A 21,191-nucleotide genomic window follows, 5' to 3' on the forward strand; every position below is an offset into this window, starting at 1 on the left:
GACTGCATTGAACTTAGCATTTGTGAGTAAACGGTACTTTCGTCTCTCAGCCGTACACTCACGGCAATGGTGTCACGATCTCACTCTCACCACTTTTACAAACGGAAGTAAATATCGCATTAAACAGGCAGAGTTTCAAGAGGGAGAAATTTTCACATAGCACCCATAAACAGTAACGTTCTAGTAAATCTGCACCGTATTATTATTTACTCTCCGTCAGTTTTATACCGGAATCATGAGCAATCTTATCCTGAAAAATTTACCGAATATCTATCGACACAGTTTGCGCACAACTTCACGTCTCACAATTCGAGCCTACCGAGGTACGTATAATGTATATGTGTTGTATATGTATGCGTCCATGCATGTGAGGATGCACACGACACGGTCATCTAGGGTGGGATATATAGACGAAGCCAAGGACAAAGCGCAAGCTAGGATTATAGACGAGGGGTATATGAATCTTACAATTAGGTAGGGTGAGAAGAATACAAGTCGTAGTGTCTATTGTGGTGTGGTGGTAGTCAACTCGTCATTATAGCAGGCGTTTGTCATATTGGCAAACCCTATTCATGCGCTACTTTCAAATCATTGTTAAAATAACAACTTCAACGATAACTCCACAAATCTTATCGGGAACGCGTTGACTGAAGATACCATAGACACATTAAGTATAAACCGTGCGAGTCATGAGTGAGCGTGTAAACGGCTACGATAGTTGCGTAGAAAAAGAAAGCTGCATTGGAAACGATTGGAGTCGTAGGCGTCGTTGTCTAGTCCCGGATGCCAGACCAGGATTCCTATGAAGTAAACGCCTGACTCCAATACAGAAGATACGCGCACCAAAGAGAATCCTTTTTGAGTGCCATTTAGCTGACTGTCTGTAGCAATCTTCAGTCAACGCCATATCCCATGAGCCGAAAATATCAAGAGTAGAACGATCGGTAGCCAATCGAATTAATTCTTCTAAAATTTTCCGGTCAAAAACGACACTATGATTAGATAATCACTAATGTAAAACTAACTACAATTTTTGACCGTCGCCCTTTTGTATTCAAACACGTGAAAAGCGCAATCGGCTGATTCCATGATAGATGGTATAGGTATATTTTCCGTCAATGGCAATGCACACGGAATGAAACTAGCGGAACGTCTCTGATTGGTGCTTGAAAGATCCCTAGATACCGGATCCGTAAATACGGATTGGATTCCGAATCATGGGACGCCTTATTCGTATGGAGCGGTGACCCTCCAACGTTATTTGTTCAACGATTCACGATTGCAATAAAAAAAGCAGCGGCGTAGTCAACGGCGCTTTACATCAGCGGTGTGCCCACTGATAGGTGTGCGATGAATGTATTCATGGCCTACGAATTCAGTTCTGTTCAGTTCGAAGTGACGTCTCCGATAGTCCGCACTTACGTACATTCCTGAGGCCCTTTTAGTGGATTATTCATGCTATATATTTGAGACGGACATCGTTAATTTTTACGCAACATTTCAGGCGTTGCTACCAAAATGACGACGGAAATTGACAAGGATGAGCTCAAGAAGCGTTTAACACCTATCCAGTGGCATGTGACCCAAGAAAAAGGCACCGAAAGGTATGATCAATTGTGTACGAAACGCCTTATAAAATGATACATCAATTCTTACAGCATTAGTACCGATTAATTGGGCAATTGATAAATTATATTTACCTTTATATTCATGTCGTAGCTTCGACCTTGCAGTCTAAATCCGGATAAGCCCTTGAGCCATATTTCGGGTGTATATTATTACTTGTAACAATTCCAGTGTGACTGATTTATTTGTCAATTTAATTGTGATATTAAATATTTCATACATATCAGTTCATGAGATTGGTTATCAATCATATTTCAAAGTAAAGCTGTATTCGTCACCAGCAATCTGACGGCATAATTTTGATTGACTCTGTACATATTTGCAAAAGCATTGTATTACTATTTGTGATTCTGTCCATATAAACAATTTTCAGCGTCACTTATAATAAAAATCTGACTAAATGTGAACATCAAGTGTATTCATATCATCCACATGTGTTAGTATGCACTGGGCCAACAAAGATCTGCATGCATATAAAATTTTTATGCAAACATATTCATACCAATAATTACGCAAGTTCATCATATTTCATATTGCACAACTATGAAAATTCACATTCCATTACCGTTTTTCTTATTGCTGTGGGATTCAAATAAAACTTGACTTTTGTTAATTTTCAGTCCGATCGTAATTTAATGCAAACATTATCCTACACATAATTTCCATATCACAAGTGTGATTAATTCTCTTCACGCAGGTTTTTTAATGCTGAATACTACTAGACCAAGAGAAACTGTCCACTATGTTTTTCAGAAAATCGTTACTAAATTAACCAAAATATACCTATTCATTGACGAGAAATATTTGTTAATGGATATTGAAAATGAGAACAAAATTGATGTACCAAAACACTATAAAAAAGAAATCAACAAATATTTGATTTATAATAGATAAAATGCTGAACTTCATTGCCCTTGAAAAGATTCATTTTTGTTGGATCTTATATTCTGTTAGATCTCGGCTGATTCTATTGCTTTCAGTCTGAAAAATAACCAAAGAAGTATTGTTTGCTTTGGTTGGAGTTAATTTTCTAAAATCGAATGTTATATAATGATACGTATAAAGTTTCTGTTCATGGTATGGGTCACCATCTCTCAATCACAAAAGAGAGATAAAGTAAAGTTTATATGTGTTTGGAAACAAACTTGTGTAATTGTATAAACTTATATATTCTTCTCTTGGTCTTCCCTGCCCCGCAAAATTTGAGATTGCCCAGAGGTAATCCTTAACAAATTCATATTTAGTATTGAGAAATCTGTGCAAGACAGTGACCATTCAGTTTCTTTGACTGGAAAATAATTAATTTTTATTCGCGTGTAATTGATTTATGAAAAACAAATAATTATATTTAAACTCAATTTATTTTCATTTTAGGCCTTTCACTGGCACTTATAATAAATTCTATGAAAGAGGAACATATACTTGTGTCGTATGCGATCAGGAACTGTTTTCCTCTGAGACGAAATATGATAGTGGTTGCGGCTGGCCAGCATTCAATGAGGTTTTAGACCAAGGTCGAGTTAAACTAACTAAAGACACAACTCATGGTAAGAATGATTTATACGTTATTTCTAAAGCACTTAAGCTTACTGTCAATTAAACCATATTCAATGTGTGTGTGCGTATATATATACACACACATACATAATATTGATCCAGTTACTTACTTTAATTCTATTATTCTATACTTATGTAATTTTTAAATATTGGTGCTGTATATATTTTATGTTGATATAAAAAAAAAAAACGACATGTTCTGTTTCCTAACGTGATATAACACAAACTTGAAACTATAAAATATGTGTTAAAATGTACAGCATTTTTGGGAAGTTGTTTAATCGAAGTTTCCCATATTATAAGTATTAAGTATAAATTGTAAGACATAAACTCAACTAAATTTTTAGTCAAAAGTCACAGTGTTTAATCAAACTTAACTGGTAGTTAGGCAAGTACTTTAATAGATCATATCAGATTCCATGTGTACTAATTACAAGATTTTTCCTATCAGTACTTCATCTTCTGACTTCTAATAATCACATATTTTGTAGTTTCAAAAAAATACACTATTCTCTATCACATAGACATGACCTTGATCATCCTGAATATCCTGCATGTCAAGTGCTTAGAGTGTGATTGTGCTAGACTGACATCACTTATTATTGAATTTTTCAACTAAAACTATCATTGCGCAACACATGACATAGAAATCAGTCATTTCTTCAGATCATTTCAAAGAAATAACGTACTTTTTGAGTACTCAATCAATTCATTATCGATAGGTCTCATAATAATTTCATACATGATGTTGGATGGATTTTTAATCATTTTTATTAGTATTAGATGTTTGAGCAAAGCAACATTATGTTTAACAGAAATAAATTTTAACCATTGCTTTTCTTAATATGGCAATATCATGAAGCAGTGTTTATAATATTGTAAGTATCTGTTACTGTAACTTTTGTTTTATGCTCAATATTTTACTGTAACCATGCTATCTGCTTTTTAGATTATTTTGAGCATTTTGATGTGCATGATAGATTTGATCTCTGTAATATTACAGCAGTACAAAGTTAAATGATCAAGCCATCAATATTGTACTGAATTCTTATTCTTACATAAAGTAAAATTTAAAAACTGAAGAAAGTGAGTTTTATTCTTTTGTCTTAAACATAAATATTGCCATGATTCCGGAACTTGTAGATATCAAATAAATAAAGTTTCTATCATATGTCTTGTTTGCCGTGTATAAATAATTTTTAGCTAGTCCGTTCTGAAGTTTAAAATATATGCAAAGTATTGCAGTAGGTTTTCATTGAATCTCATAAATTCAATTTGATTTTTAGGCTTCTTTAACTCGACTTACAAATTACCTCTTTCTTCTGAAATGTGAATTTTTATTAAGAGGAGACAGTTTTCACAGACTGGGTAAAATGGCACTCTTTTTTACTATTATCGAAGCTTACACGACATTCATGTGAAAATGCCGCAATCAACGCAATTCTACATACATTGCCGAACAAAAATGGCCAAAAATTTTTTCTTCGTATGAGAATATGGCCAAGAAATGTATTCCTATAATTGAATTACCACGGATCATAGGAATACATATTCTGGCTGTATTCTTGCATTAAACAAAAAAGTTTCTGCATATTATTGTGCAGCATTACATGTAGAATTGCAATGACTGTTGCAATCGTAGGTATGTGCAGATGAATGAAAATTGAAACTGAATTTCTCATTATTGAGATTTTTACGTATCCAAACTCAAATCATTTTGAATTTTATAATTTATTACGATGTGGCCATCTTTCAATTCCATAATTAGGGTAAAAAAATCAAGAAATAAATGTACCAGTACTGATACGTATAATTTAGTATTCTCTCTTTTGACTATCATCATGTTTGGCTGTATTACAACAATTTGTGGAGACATTCAGTGCATATTTTGTAAAAAAAAAAAAAAAATCATCTTCGAGCATTAAACTCTATTTCTACTCTGGTGCAGGTCTGCATTTAATCACACTCTATTGTTCTGTCTTTTCCTTACATCCCTACCGCAACCACAACCGCTTGACATTGAACATGAAAACCCACAACAAAACCAACACACGACGCATAGTCGGTGGCAATCTACTACTGCTGATCGCAAACCCAGATATGGTGCGGACTGAAGTGACCTGCTCAACTTGTGGATCACATTTGGGCCACGTATTTAATGACGGTCCGAAACCAACAAGAAAACGATTTTGCATCAACTCTGCTTCTATCAGCTTCCATGCAGCCGGTGATAAGAAAAAATCTGATTCCTAATTGGTGAAGAAACCAATGCTCGTTGCTGCAGGTGGATAGGAAAACTTTCATCATCCATCGACGTTCGCATGACATTAAAAAAACGTGACTAAGTATCAATAAGTTCATCAATATTGCGAAATATAATATAAGAACTTTTCCGTTGATATCATATACAAAACGAGATAAATAAAATGTTGATTCATTTTTTGACTTTTAGCAAGGATGTTCCTTAACTAACTTATTCTTTTTTTTTTGGCCTGATATTAAAGTAAATAGGAAGCTGCTGCGCCAATTTTTACCAGGTGAATGACTAACAAGAATATTCATTGTCTTTAATATTAAATGACAATCAACTGGCAATGTTTCAGTCTATAATTTCCTATAGGATTTGCATTATGAAATTGGGTATATATCTTGTTCCACTCTACTTAAGATTAATATTTTCTTTTGATTGACCATACTTGAGTCTAAAAATGTTGAGTAGCGTTGTGACGGCACTGATGACTAGCAGCCGAGCAACTCAAATGTATCCGCTTGATCCTTTGGTAAAATGGTTCGACTGCTAGTTTCTCCTGCTAGTTCCGACATCATAAAATTACATACAAATTATATTTATAAACAAATGCCCAGGTTTTCAAACCCACCTCTGCAACTGTTATATTTTTGTACATTCTACGATTAGTAAGCAAGTGCTTAACTCTCCTTCTCGAAATGTATATTTCAATTGCTGAAATCTTGCACAATTTATATGTCAGATATGTCAAACGCAGATTGGGAATGTCAATGTATTCGGTTGACCTTGATAACTTATTAAATAGAATGCATAGAATGCAAAAATTTTCAAATTTCTTTAATAAGAAATCATTATTATTTTGGTATGGCAATGGAAATATAAAATTAAAAATTATTTTTATAAATAAATATACTAACCATTCTGTGAAATGTTATTGATTAACAATTTAATATATATATGCAATTGGAAATCTGAACAGAAAAATTATTTGAAGAATTATAAGTCACAAATATTGTAAATATTTTATAAAGATATGAAATTCAGATTAATATACTCAATTAGGCAAACAAATATTAGTTATGCATATAACCATAATCTGTAGTCACACCGTCATATGTAACAAATATGTTATTAACACAAGAAAAATTAATAAATTGGTTGTATAAAATGCATCTATTGTCTAAGTTGTAATTTATGACCTACTTAAAAGAAATACATGTGAATATGAAACGAGCTTAAAGGTGTAACACTCATATTTATAAAGTACATATAAATAAAAGTCAATATGTAAAAGATTGCTCCTAGTATAACTCATTGCTCCTCCACCATTCGTATAACACGTCTGACAATTTTTCAGTCTAAAGTCTCGAAAAATGTATTTATTTTACTAAGCCTTTTTAAATCTGTACCTTAAACCTACCAAGATATTTAAAAAAATGTTTTGAGGATTACAAGTAATGTGACTATTTCACTGGAAAGTGATGATCCTGCAAAACCTGTCAGTTCTATATTTGCCTGACAAATCTGTAAAATACTGAAGTTGTAATAATCTCATGATTAGCTCGAAGGATAGGATCGCAATACCAAGGAACGACAGGGATAAGAAATTATCAATACAGAGAATAAATTAAATTACAGGTGAGAAAATTGGAAAACGAAATAATAAATAAGTACGATCAGTCACCATACGGCACAAGCACAGATAAGCTGTTCATATAATGTAGAGTATAGCTAATAATCAATTCATAGCAATGATAAGTCACGAATTCTGGTTTATGGAACGATAAAATATATGTGTGTATGTGTGTGTGTATGTATGAGATGGTTCAACAAAATTTCACGATTCCGATGTTCCATATAAAGTGTACTCTTATATTATATCCCTTTAAAATAAAGTGAAAGGAGTTACAGTGTAACATAGGCGCAAAAATGTAGGTATTCTTAAGTTTAGAATAATTCTTTATCCTTGCTTTTTCTTTACTTTATTATTTATGATTTCGAAAAAGCTTAGCTCCTCTAAGAAGCTAAGTTTTTTCACAATCGTATTATTTTATTAACAATGTTATTTCCTGATTGAAAAATTGGTGGGTTAAATTTCAAAATAGTTAACTTTTCGTCAAGGGAAAAACTGAATACTTAGTTAAAATATTATCATCTTGTTGTTAAGCATCAACCCCATTCGGTATTGAGATCTAACATTTTCACAAATATCTAAATCATATTGAAAATTTTGGAGTTTTGTTGAATACTGCATGTAACTAGTACTAATGTACCTGTAAATTAAGAAGCGATTTCTTAATTTGTCCCATTCATATAATGACTTGGTAGCACTAGAGTTTAAAGAAATATTAGTTATATCCAGATACTTGTGAAAATGTGAGACTTCATTTCAGCTTATAGTGCAAGATATTTTTTTATGTCATAGTAGACTGTTTCCTTTTTTATACTTATAGCGGCACTAATACTAGATGTGCATTATTTCTTTACTTTATTTCTAGCAATGCTTCAAGGTTTGGCGTAATTTAGAGTTGTGAATGTGCAGTAGTGGCTTTGTACGTTCTTTACAATGCTTTTCGATTATGTTCTGTTGTAATTTCGTAATGAATTGCAATACAAAGTTGATCAAGCCAAATCTAAATTAAACCGAATTTTAAGCCTGATGCAAACTGAGCTTTCTCATTGTTTTAAACATAGTTACACATTAACGTTAATCATAAAAAACTAATCAGGCTTTTTAAAAAGGGTTCTATGAAATGATGAATTCATTACATACATGTTACATGCTTCTTTAAAATGTAATAATATATGTGTTTTATTCTCCTTGTATGCAATATATGTTAATTAATTATTATATTCGATAACTATCGTACTCTCACATTTTTTTCACTTTTACGTTATACAATACAAAGTTCTATGTGTAACAGAAATTTGTTTTAAAAAAATTACACAATTCTAAAAATCTAGACATTCTAAACTAAATGTCAAGGTTTCATTTATGATCATCGTTTTTGACAATATAGACAAGCATACTGCACTTATACTAAATTATTGTTAATATACTCACGCAGAAACCTTATCTTAGATCAGTATTACCGTGTCTATGCATTTTTGACAATTTTAAATCACTCGACCTGTACAATAATTTCAAAATGGCGAACAAACTTGCACAGGGTTCGTATGTGTCTCTAAACATGACATGACAGGCACTTTTTAGTGTCAAAAAATGTTTCTACTCTTCGAACGTGTAACCGATTTTCAATCTTTCACTGGTCAATTTTTGCAAGGCACGTTGAACATAATTCGACTCTACCGGTGTTGAACCAAAAAAACTGTTCATAGTCATTTTTACCTACAAATCTGTTCTGTATACATTTATAGCTTGAATTACGATTTATTGGATAAAACTGCGACATTAAAAATGGATAACAAAAAATATTTACAGAGACATATTAGAAAGCTGCAACTGATGTCCTAACGTGCCTTGATAGTGCTGCTACGAGTATCACCTCCGCAAATTAGCAACTTTTCCCGTTATTATCGATTTATGTTTCATATTAGCATGAAAATTATGTAACTACGGTATGTACATGTGCCAATGATTCATAAAAAATGATGAAATAATTGTAATTTTTTTCAAGGAAGTTGATTTATAATGTATGTAACTATTTTCACAGTTGCATTAGTATAACAAAAATAATAAATGCTAGAAAAATACGAGGAAAACAAAAATAAAAACTACTAGACTGCCTTTTATGCAAAGTTAAAAAAAAATCATGAATCATCTCATTCATTTCACTTCGTACACCTTGCTTGAAAAATATAAGTCCAATGCGAAGACCACTTTTTTCATTACAATTTTTTTTTTTTTTGTTACCAAACAGCAATTCAGGCTACCATGCCTATGCATTTACTATTCATTATGTACAACGCTAAGCATTCATGCTTTTAGAGTAAAATGAGCTAGTTACGCATTTTCTCTTTTTACTCTTGCGGCAAACAGCATACCTACACAAGTTTACAAGTGGCCAATTTCACTGTAAAATCACTAATGCTTCACTTTGTACAGGTACACTATATTAATTTAGGATTACTCATAGTATCAACAAGGTTTACTACAAGTAACAGATTTTCCTAGCTGAATTAGCTCGAACTTTGAAGTGAAAAATAATACTAGTTTGAAACTTTATATCATTGAAAAATAACTGACACTTAATTTTGCTTTATTAATATAGATTATTTGGCCTTGCTCTGCGTGCAAACCATGTTGAACCTGTACTAAACCAGCTTATTTTTATTTCTACTGGAGCGTATCGATTTTTTCTCTTTTCTCTTCTTGTGACACAAATAATTTATTTCAAACACTGACGGAAATGTTCAATTCGATTAGTAATTTTCTGATCTCGGTTTTGAAGATGACATCAAAACATCAAGCTTCACTTGCTGGAATATTTATTGCATACAGCAAGCTTTGCATCATTTGTCACGTTTTTGGTTCTCATTAACTTTATTGATCTTTAGTGTTAAAAGTGGAATATTTTGAAAAATCCGAATCAATACTCGATACTGTACAGAGTATCAAATACGTTCTACCTAGCTATATGTATACGTTATTTATTAATATTATATTATTCAATTATTGTGCCGTTACCGTTTTGGGAGGGTGTTTAATTTAAAAAAATTTTTTCTTTAAATCTTCTCTGAGGCCGTTTCGTCCTTATTTCAATTGTTTCGAATGTCCAGTTGTAACACTTTCACTTATTCACTCAGTGACCTTTAGCTGCCTCTTTTGCTGCCATAATTAACGGTGTCAATGACGCCAAGGGCCTTGCCAACTTCAGGAAAGGATGCTGAAAATAAAATGAAAAATTCATAACTATTTCCTTCAACTAATACCTATTCCTGATAATGTAAGTCTATAGCTGGCTTTTGATGCTTATACTACAACTATCCTTTCAAAGTCACACGATACATTGTCATTTCAATGTAGCTTCCGCACTCTTTCAACTCCTTCACAATTCTCATATTCTTATTTCTTATTCCATACCTCATCAAGTCGATTGCACCTTCATCTAATTCTTAACAATATAAATCTTCTCAAACCAAATTCACTTGAATTCAACTTCTTCAGCAATATATATAATTCGACCTCTAGGTGAATTAATTGTCTTTTTATAATAATTCTGAAGATACATTCAATCCATTGTTCATTACGACTACTTCAATCATTCCACATCGAATTAAGTGGCAGTGGTTATCTATCAGTATGTGAACCAATGAGGAAGTAACACAAATGTCGGGAAAATAATAGTCATATGGTAGTAGTTCAGTGAAGATGACCTAGCATCTTGTGCAAGAAGTATCATGAGCATGTCAACATTTTCTCACTAGTGCGTACTGTTTAGCGTATAGTATTTTAGGCAAGCTTGCAGCTCTCAGTAAAAAAAAAGATATTTTCACTGTTAAAATGATAATAATCCTTATCTCAATGTGTTAAATTTTCTTGAAAGCTGAATGTGTATGAGCTAGAAACCCGATCATTTTACATTTGACAAAATGTAGGTATAAAGCTGTCGAAAAATTCCAAAGAAGCAACAAGATCATTACAGGCTGGCAGCTGCCATCAATTGCTTTCATTCAAGTTAATTGGTCAATTTTAGCACAGTGGTATTCTATGAACTCAACACAATACCTCCACCGCTGCATAACTACTAAATAACAGTTGTTCTAAATAGTAATCTTTAAACACGCATGATAATTATTGTAAATAATATGCTCGTCAATGAACATAAATTTCCGTATCACTTGGATTTGCGAAAAAAAAGGGTAAAGCATCCTTATGCCTGCTTAAGAAATGTATCTATGGCAGTTGTACGCATATAAGATGTGGTGACAAAATTAACGGGAAAAAAGAATAAACTCTTACATGGCTTACATTTATTAATAATATAACTAGATGAGTTATTATATAATATTTCGAAGATATGTTTTTAATGTAAAATGAGTTGAGTAAGGGCTCCCATTATTAGACTTAGGACAAAATTTTACGCAAGTTTAATTTGATGACACAATTGCCGATTGCTACATGAAATTCCTGTACATTTACGACATTTTCAAGGACACTTTCAAGTTCCTGTATAATTTCGGGTTTTCCAGAAATTCCCTGTCGCTGGACACCATACTCAATCATTCAGGCATTGACGGATGACTTTTCACTCGTTAATTAATGATTGCAGCTGATAAACTGCTGGGTAGCCAGTAGACTGTTTCAAACTAGGATATGCAATATTATTATTTTGTTAGAAAAAGGTCTAAAGAACAGTTTTTCTTGTCCAAAAATCTTTTCGAAACATTTTTAACTGAAGTTATACCTCACAGCATGTGAATTTTACCATTCAAGTAATATTTAAAAAAACATACATATTAAAGTTTCGTTGCGGGATTTCCCAAAATAATCGTGAGTATGATTATGATCGTGCAGATAATTAGAATATCTTCATAAAAGATAATAGTCTTGTTTTGCTCAAAATAGCGGCCAAAGCCGATCTTCCAAGATCGACAAGAACAAACGTATTGTAATTTGTATTAAAATGTGGTGAGTGTCAAACCATACTAATTCTGCGAAGAAATTGGAATTTGTATCCTTCCTTTTGCACATTATTTAAATGGGAAAAAGTCACGTTTTAGAAATGAGCCGAAAATCCTATACTTTGAGGACTTCATCCATTATATTGCTGTACTCAGTAACATACATACTTTGTTCAAGCAAAATAAAAAATAAATATTTTCCTAATCTGAAACACTACTATCCAAACTAGAGATATCGCCGCATTTCACCGCCATGAACATTATAGGTAAACTGCTCTAGTGTTCGTCTATGAAACCAAATGTTATAAACCCTGTTGTTCCGAGTATAAGCCCACCCCGCATATAAAACGACCCCCAATTCTGGGACAGCACTCCAAGTTGTTGTTTTTAGTTACCCGCGCACATGACGGATTCGCATATAAGATGAGAACGATTTTGTGCGCGTACTGTCGATGACAGAAAACATCGACTTATGTTTGCAACAATACGATACGTAAATAAGCAATAATCAAACCTTTAGAAGCTCCGAGGCCGAGGAACGTTTTTCGACTTCAACTTCAAGACATTGGTCTAAGAAGTCTTGGAATATCCCAGACAGTTTTTCTTTTTCCTTAATTTCTGGTTTACCATTAGTTGCTATCAAATATAGGGCTCTCAGAGGGTTTTCATTCAAATACGGTGGTTCTCCTTCAATCATTTCGATAGCCATTATACCCAGTGACCATATATCCACCTGAAATTTAATTGTAATTTGCATATATTTTACATACAATACAAGTTACGTGGGAAACAATAATAATACATTTATCTTTAAAAGAAAAACTTGAGAGGTTCAATATCAACAAATCGTTAATAAGTTAGAAATAATCATACAAATAAATATATGCGTAGTATGAATTTATATATAGTCGTACTAGAATTTAATAAGATCCGTTGGAACCTTGTCTAAATGTAATTTCAGTTTAGATTATTGTTTTGAAATCGTTGGTAAATTGTAATGAAAATTTATTTAAAACTCAGGCTTGAGTCCTGTATAGTGTAATGATGGTGGTGTGGGATAAACGATACAAATCTCTCTACAAATCCAAAATACATCGACCCGAAATAGGGAATGCCATTGTTATATCTTGTAGGGTCATTGAACAGAAGTGATTCTATTTAAACAAAAAAAAAGGACAGATTTTTCATCACTTCTCGTACACGATAACAATATCATATACAACTTGATGATAATAAATTCTCTTGGTGGAAATAAATATTTTGTACAGATTGGCTGAGTATACACTTTTCAAAACTGCCCAACGTGACAAAGTTTATAAAACAAAATGATGCTCAATTAAAATAAAAGTTCACATATAGGATTGAATTCAAAGTTAATGACTTTCGTATTAATAAATACCTTAGGGCCATATTGTTTGCGCGTTACTACTTCAGGTGCCATCCAATATGGAGTGCCGACCATTGTGGTTCTCTTACTCTGTTCGGGTGAAATCTGAGCGCAGAAGCCAAAGTCTGTAAGCTTGACACCTCCATCTAATCCCAGCAAAATATTGTCCGACTTGATATCCCTGTGTATCACTTGGTTGCAATGCAGAAATTCGAGAGCTTGAAGCACTTCTCTACACACCGCAGCTATTTGTCCTTCATCCATACACGTTTCAGTTACAACATCGGTTAAACTACCACCAGGTAAATATTCCATAACCACCCATAGTTCTTCACCAACTAAGTAACTGTCCAAATAATTAACAACGTTGGCGTGCTTGTTCTCCCGCATGACAAGAATTTCATTTATTATCAGCTCTTTCTTCGGCTGTTGCGAGAGGTTCATCTGTTTTATCGCCACTTCCATTCCCGTGGAGGTCTCAATCGCCGTATACACTGTTCCTGAAGCACTATACAAAAAATTGATTTGTTAATGTTAGTTTTATACATCCTCTAAATTTAATAAGATTTATTAATTTAACAACCGACTGCCATGCCATATGTATCTGAGTGAAAGTACTGTCCAGTATATTCGTATTAGAACACACTAGTCCTTGTGAAAAAATTTCTAGGTCTACGTCTCTCTAACTTCGTCTCTATTTGACGAATTCACCAGAGGTTTGTTCCCAAATAAAAGACACGTTTCTTATACATATGGATAAGGTGTTCGGAACAAAGCTTTTGAAGATCTCAGCCTTCTAGTTTGAAATACATATACTTTTTTTCTTCAAAAATGATTATTTGAAACTGATAAAATACATAACACGTAATGTAAAAGAAATTCTACTAGCTATCCGCACGACTTCCCAATGCCAATAAGGGACCTTACTGTCAACATTTGTGTGTATCTAGTTATGAGTATCTCTAAATTGTAGGTCTTTACAACCCCTGATTGGGAAAATTTCGAATTGTTAATTTTGCTCTTGCTACCAACTATTACAGGCAAATTTCTTTCTTCGTATTTGCAAGTTGTGGTTGTAATTGGGGGAATTCCCTATAAACAGTTAATACTTACCCTTGCCCGATTTTTTCCATCTTTGTATATTTTCTATTTGGATCTCCAACGCTGACAATGGTTCTAAGTTTCTCCAATATTTCGTCATCAGACATTTTCTTTTTTCTGGCTTTATCACTTTGCGTGGGTCTTGATTGGTCAGTAGTCGTCGGTGTGGGTGTAGCCTGGTTTTTATTTCTATCGAGTCCTGATGGTTGCTGTTGCTGCGTTCCATTTCGCTGAGGGGACCCCAATGATGTTGGTAGTGGCAAAGGTGGTTCTTCTTCAATTGGTTTGGTATACTAGAATACAAAACCACGAACAACGATAATACATTGTTAATCGATGCTTGCTTAAATATAAATTTGAAACATACATTCCAAAAAAAATTCTTCATTTGATAATTACTAAATAAAGTACTTTAGTATGCCAAACATTTTTACTTACAATAGATTTGGTACGCTCAGGTCTGGCGGTAATCGGTGGAGGAGGTGGTTCATCTTCTTGTTCTGAACTGGTTGCACAAGCATCTGTTGGAGTACTGCTTGGACTGCTACTGCTCACCCTAAATATTGGTTTAGATGAATAAAGAGTTTACTTCAAATTCCATAAGGTTTAATTTGTAATTTTACACATCGTGCAGCCAAATTGTGGCTACAAGTATTAATTCAATTTATTCTTGCTATAAAGTTATAGATTTAGCTATATCAGTGTTATGTTCGCTAAAAATTGTAGTTATTAAGAAAAAAGTTGTTTGATAGTTATGCATGGATAAATATTGAGACTATCACATATTGATAACAAAATAGAGTGAATTGTTTTTAAATTTGTAATTGAAAATTTAGTATATAGTAAAAATGAAGAAAATATCCCTACCTGCTTAGTGAATGTTGTGAATGGGAACTCCCGGAAGCTTGGGACATGGCCTGACCACGAACGGTTCCAATGTTGATACCAGTTCCCATGCCCAGACTTCGCGGACTGCTGGCCCGTTCAATCGGCGCTATGCCAAATGTTAAAGTACAATTAAGCTGTGGTTTTTGTGACAGAGGACAGATGTAATGAAGAAAGAAGTGTGTAATATACGTAACATTCTACTTGAATTGGAAAATATTACCACTTATCAATTACAACGAAGTAATATTGCTGAGGAATGACATTTCAATGAGAAAACCAAGGGTTTATCACTACACAGCAATAGAAAATTTGAAAAATACTATTTAAAATCGAATAATGATTCAAAATAGTTTCAATTACGTTAGCATAGTTTGATTCAAATAAAATACTCAACTCACCGACAACCCCAACCATTTTAGTAGTAGTCATATACTTTGAGCCCTTTGCTTCTTTGCTACTATTATCATACCAATTCAAGACATCCAGTACTGCTTGGGGATTTTTCTTTTGCTCCTGCTTACTGATGTTGCTAGACATCAGTAGCCTAGCCCATGCTTCCGGCATCCCCTGTGAAAAAAACAGTCCATTGTACTCAGAGTTGACATCAATTAAAGTCTGACTACAACTAGACAAATAGTTTGCTACAACGCTAAACTGTATTGTCACCCTCACTTACCTGAACATCTATTATGATATATTTCTTTCACTACGAAAATTCTATTAGATACTTGAAATTTGAGGGTAATATGTGTTCAACTGTTTAGAGTAGAAAATTGCGAGCAAAAATTTAATAAATTTCGGCGGAAACGTTCCTTGGATGCACAGTTACTATAGTTTCTTATGTCTGAATTTATGGAGCAATATTTATTTTGATGATAAATTTTTATGTACAGTATGCTCGACATTATTGTAAAAACTTAAAACTTGATTTTATGAAAAGTCACCAACATGCTACGTTTCAATAATATGACAATAATTACTTTACTTCAGAAGGTGAAATAAGTTAAGAACCTGTAAGCCACAATGACTAAAGCTTCCACACAAGTAAGAATCTACAAAAGCTGCTAGGCTAGATTTGAATTCAGGAGAAATAAAAAAAAATAAAAATTTGGGTTTTATAGACTGCAACAAAAACAAATTGTACAGTAACCAAAACACATAAGGCAGTGATTCAGGTATAGATGAGCTAAATCTGTGGTCAATTCAATTTACTTACTTTCAACGGCAGCTTGAAAAAAATATGTGTTGCGTTAGTCTTTTACGTGAAAGAAAAAAAAATAGACATAAGAAGCACCATACCAATTACCGACCACAACGCCACACTGTTCATAACATATGTGAACACTGTGTTTTATAACTTTAACTTGGTCGGTTTGTATGGAAAGATCTAGATAAATATATGATTTTTTCAAAACTAATGGTAAACCGTTTCTATGTCGATCATAATAAGGAGAATTAAAAAGTGAATAGTAAAAGATTTTGAACCCATATTAATTACTGTATGTGATTTATTTAGATGTTCCATACCAACAAACCAATAGCAAAGCGAAAAGCGAGTGCATTGTTAATTGTAATAATAAATTGCAAAATTTTTATTGCGCTTACCGTAAATTCGCCGGTAACAGCATCGAATCCAACATGTACCGTATGTTCAAAATTAGTTGGATAACTTATGTTCGGCTTGTCTTTGCCATCCTTCACCTTCATCTTGCCTTTCAAAGTTTTTTTCTTACGCTCATCCGAGTCCGGTTCTTTAGGCAAAGGACGCATGTCAACAGGCAAATTAGGCGTTGACTCACCTCTATAATGAAAGAGATTTTATTGATAAATATATCATTTTCTATAATCAAATAGGGATGTAAATTAATGGTTATTATGATTGTTACATTATTTAAATCATATTCATATTAATTCTGTGGAATACTGATTTTGACTGTAAATTCTGATTTAAGGGGGGATGAAGCTTCTATTATTTATTATGTAACAAAATCTGGTACATATTCGTCATTCAAACGTATCATAAAATAATATACTATGATATAATATAGTTGTTCGGTTTCATATCGTGAACATAATAATCTAATTACACCTGCTGAGCTGATTCCTATACCCTATAAGCATGTACATATATGTGAAACTTGTAAGATGACGTGTGTGTGAAAACTTGAAAGAGAATATTTTTAATGACTTTGGTCTCTGAACATATATTATAGAGTGGTTCCTGAATGGGAGGGCTTTTATATTTAGCAGTTACAAGTTTAGTGGTTGTTCCTCTATTTTTAGGGGGCAAGGGACTCCGCATATTGCAAAGAAAAGACCATGAACCAAATTTGCAGCTAATATAACAGCTATGATCGTTGAATGAAAGATTTGATTATTTACTGACTTCAATAAAATCTTTAATGCCAGATCCGAACACTGCATGTAACAGCATTAAAGTTATCAAAGTATGAGTATGTTTGGCTTTATTAGGGTTTGTGATAGTTCAGCTAACCCTGCACGAAACAACGATTCTTCTTGAAAATCCATCATTATGTTTACATTACGAACTTTAATTTCATTGCATGTAAAACCTTGAATATATAAAGTGATAACAAGGATCACATGGTAATTCAATATTTGAAACATTAAATTTAGTGTTGTAACAGTACCTGTTTGAGGTGAGGCGAACCGGTGGTGCCGGAGGTTTGTCTTCTTCATCTGACATTATGCTCTTCGTGGTGTTTAGTTTTCTTTACCTTTCCTTTATAGCTGAGCTTCCACTTATTCACTAGTGAACATAATGTAATAGTTATTAAACGTAGGTCATCGTTTTTTACACTTAAATCATTAATTAGTTCAAAATGTTTCAAAAACTTTTAAAAACATTGAAGTAATTTGAAACCATCTAATTATTAATGTGCTCATATCATATTGTACTGTAACTTTTCAGCCGAATGTATCTGCGATGTTGAAATTTAATATGGCTCGAAAAACCTATAAAAACAAATCATTATGTAACAATTTTCGAACAAGATTGTCAGGGTTCTAATGGCAAAGTGAGTAAACTCTGCTCTGACAAAGCCTTAATTTACCGTTTAATGCATTTCTTACAATTCGGATTTGGCAAAATATCAATTGAAAAAAAAAAAATATTTCAGTGTTACGAACTTGAACTTTGTATGCATATACTACTATCTAATATAAAGATTAAAACTCATGATATTCGATGGAAATACGAGATCAAGTAGTAACTTAAGGTATGGATGAAGTTAGTAACCATACTGTAACAATACATGTTGAGGAAAAATCGTTACTTCACACCTTTAGGAATGTCTGAAATTTAGTAAACCACGATAAATAAAATATACTCATATTTTGCAGAGCCAACTTCTTGACAGTCGTTTTAAAATTGTGCAATAATGATTTTTTTCTTAATATTTCATTACGTTGACATTATTAACTTCAGCTTTATAACTTAAGTGGGTCTGATTTTTGATGTAATCTTAAAGTAAAACGTCAGTTATCTAAATATCAATTGCACATATTAGGGATTATCCGAATCACAATTTCTGATTCCACGTTTAGTTCACTCATTTGAAAAGTCATGCAAAAATGAATCATGTAGAAGTTAATAACGTTATCGTAACGATTTATGCTGAGAAAAAATCTTTTTTTTCACGAATTTGGCATTGTTTCAAATTCAGTGAACTGTTATGATCCAAGACATACTCATATTTTGAAATCTTACTTTCTTGACCATCATTCTAAAATAAGAAAATAATGAATTTTTACCTAATTTTTCACTATGATAACGTTGTGTACTTCAATCGCGTAACAATGAGTTACGTCATTGATTTTTACATGTTATTATAAATGATCTTACGTTGTAAAACAAAGGAGAATCGTCAATTTTGTCTCGTGGTGAAATAAAAATCTATTGTAAACATGTTGAACGATTTTAAATAAATATATTTTATGAGTTTGAACAAATCATTGCTCTACTGTAGTTCCATTATTCAACATTGCAGTTACATTCATTTGCATCTTTCGCGGAAATTTCTGGCACAGATTAAATAGATGAGTATAATAACAATGCGAATCAACTTGTTTCAGACTTATTTCCGTATAAGCTAATCAAAAAAGTAGTTACATTCTCATCTGCACGTATTAAGTTCTGTACTTTTCCAATTTTTCTTTTTATTGCAAATAGTCGTGTATCCAAATGACTAAAACTTATTAATGTTGGGCAGTCAGGTTTCAGTTTCATCAATAAACAAGTCGAAATTATCGACAGCGATAAAGCTACTTGTTTGTTACTGGATTTTATTTTCAAGTTCTCTGCACTAAGTGATGATATTTATCTTCATTGTTTCAAGGTTAATGAGACAAGAGCTGGCAAACTATTCACAAAGTTTACTAAAGATTTCAAACTATGAATAAAAAACTGTATTGCATTTTCATACAGAAATCTTGTACCTAACAGACTTTTTGTTATATTAATTTACGACCATCCAAAGGCGAGAAACACCCGCAGTATGATTTTTCTTACATGTGTGTTTTGGCTTAGGATAGCAATGGAATATAACAATTGATCAAAACAAAAGTGACAGTATAACAAAGACCAAACCTGATTCAAGCTCAGTGATAAATTTAGGACGTACACACATTTGGAGTGCTCAGAGTGATCCATGTAGATTTGTTCCGTAGTAAGAATAGCCATTAATATGGAAGATTGAGTGCAAAATCACATGTATGATTGAGAAGCAATAAAATATTACTGCAAGACAACTACTAAGTCAATAAAATTTTGAACGGTATTAAAAGGCAGGAAAATGTTTACAGCTATGTTCAGTTTCAAATAATTGGTAAGAGACATGTTGAGAGCAAGTACGAGGAACAACAATGAGTACATGTAACGAATATGAATAAAACGTTGACTTACAAATGTAGATTATTCACAGTTATAATAGACAAATTTTGTTCCAACACTACAAGTTTATAGGGTATTAACTAGAGTTCTCTTTGGTTTAGATCAGACAAAAAAATACATATGTATGTACGAATTCAGCGTTACAGGTTTACCATTTATTATTTGAACCTTCAGCAGCCTTAAGTGTATCACAGTCGAGGATAGTCAAAGATCTAGTTGATGAAAAGCATGCCCGACACTGCACTAATTGTGACAGAACAGAGCATTTGAAACATAATTCCACCGGCCGTTTGGAAAATACAGCTGAAAGATCAAAAAAAAAGAAGGTATGTTTTAGCCGTGGGATGAGGAGGAAATGTCAAGTTCGTTGCAGACGGACCGATATTTGAAGTGCAGGAAAGAAGAGAATGGATATTGGCCATCCGGGAGCCCCTAAAGCGTGAATCACACACGACGAGCGATCTGATCACCACGCATCTGTACCAGCTCACAATAAAAAGGAACCACGATTTTTTCATGTACTTGACGTATTGCGGACGATTTATACCGTGCAAACCTCTTGACCGGCGTTAGTCGCGTGCCTGTATGACTTAAAGTGATCAACGACAATTCATTCTACTTAATATTTCGATTTTTTCAAAATCCTTTCACTTCAGACAAGGGCCTGAATCACCGCCCGCCATCGCCACAGACCATACGCATTCAAACACGAAAGTGAGAAAGGCAACTACAGGCTACTACCGTGCCACAACGGTCGTATTCGTTACGTTAGGTGTCCACAACTGGTAGCCTAGAGCCAAAACTTTGAAAAGGATGAAAGACTGATTCAAATTGCACTGAAACGAGAGATAAATGATAGTACGTTCTAAAATTAGCTGACGGCGCTA

General features: G+C 33.1%; 2 protein-coding genes across 8 annotated transcripts; one reads left to right on the forward strand and one right to left on the reverse strand.

Annotated features, from left to right (window-relative positions):
• The first annotated feature begins 65 nt into the window (after positions 1-65).
• SelR (methionine sulfoxide reductase SelR) lies at positions 66-6,603 on the forward strand. Of its 3 annotated transcripts, none has more exons than XM_046622534.2 (4): positions 66-323; positions 1,505-1,604; positions 3,001-3,173; positions 5,246-6,603. In XM_046622534.2, exons 1-4 carry the CDS (start codon positions 236-238, stop codon positions 5,434-5,436), a joined length of 552 nt encoding a protein of 183 aa, XP_046478490.1. In that variant the 5' UTR covers positions 66-235; the 3' UTR covers positions 5,437-6,603. The 3 variants fall into 3 exon arrangements, with proteins under 3 accessions (XP_046478490.1, XP_046478491.1, XP_046478492.1); XM_046622535.2 differs by having other exon boundaries at positions 5,282-6,603; XM_046622536.1 differs by lacking the exon at positions 66-323 and adding an exon at positions 1,189-1,343.
• Pak (serine/threonine-protein kinase PAK 3-like protein) lies at positions 5,680-21,000 on the reverse strand. 5 transcript variants are annotated; one of them, XM_046622525.1, is made up of 12 exons: positions 20,852-21,000; positions 20,457-20,607; positions 18,044-18,162; positions 16,998-17,193; positions 16,609-16,620; positions 15,791-15,959; positions 15,372-15,498; positions 14,943-15,060; positions 14,517-14,797; positions 13,416-13,911; positions 12,531-12,749; positions 5,680-10,278 (listed from the first exon to the last, which is right to left on the reverse strand). In XM_046622525.1, the coding sequence occupies exons 3-12, from the start codon at positions 18,097-18,099 to the stop codon at positions 10,195-10,197; spliced, it is 1,758 nt and encodes a 585-aa protein (XP_046478481.1). In that variant the 5' UTR covers positions 18,100-18,162; positions 20,457-20,607; positions 20,852-21,000; the 3' UTR covers positions 5,680-10,194. The 5 variants fall into 5 exon arrangements, with proteins under 5 accessions (XP_046478481.1, XP_046478480.1, XP_046478482.1 ...); XM_046622524.1 differs by having other exon boundaries at positions 20,684-21,000; XM_046622526.1 differs by lacking the exon at positions 20,457-20,607.
• Between the last annotated feature and the right edge of the window lie 191 nt (positions 21,001-21,191).

The sequence above is a fragment of the Neodiprion pinetum genome, chromosome 4 (genome assembly GCF_021155775.2).
Source record: "Neodiprion pinetum isolate iyNeoPine1 chromosome 4, iyNeoPine1.2, whole genome shotgun sequence".
Classification (NCBI taxonomy): domain Eukaryota; kingdom Metazoa; phylum Arthropoda; class Insecta; order Hymenoptera; family Diprionidae; genus Neodiprion; species Neodiprion pinetum.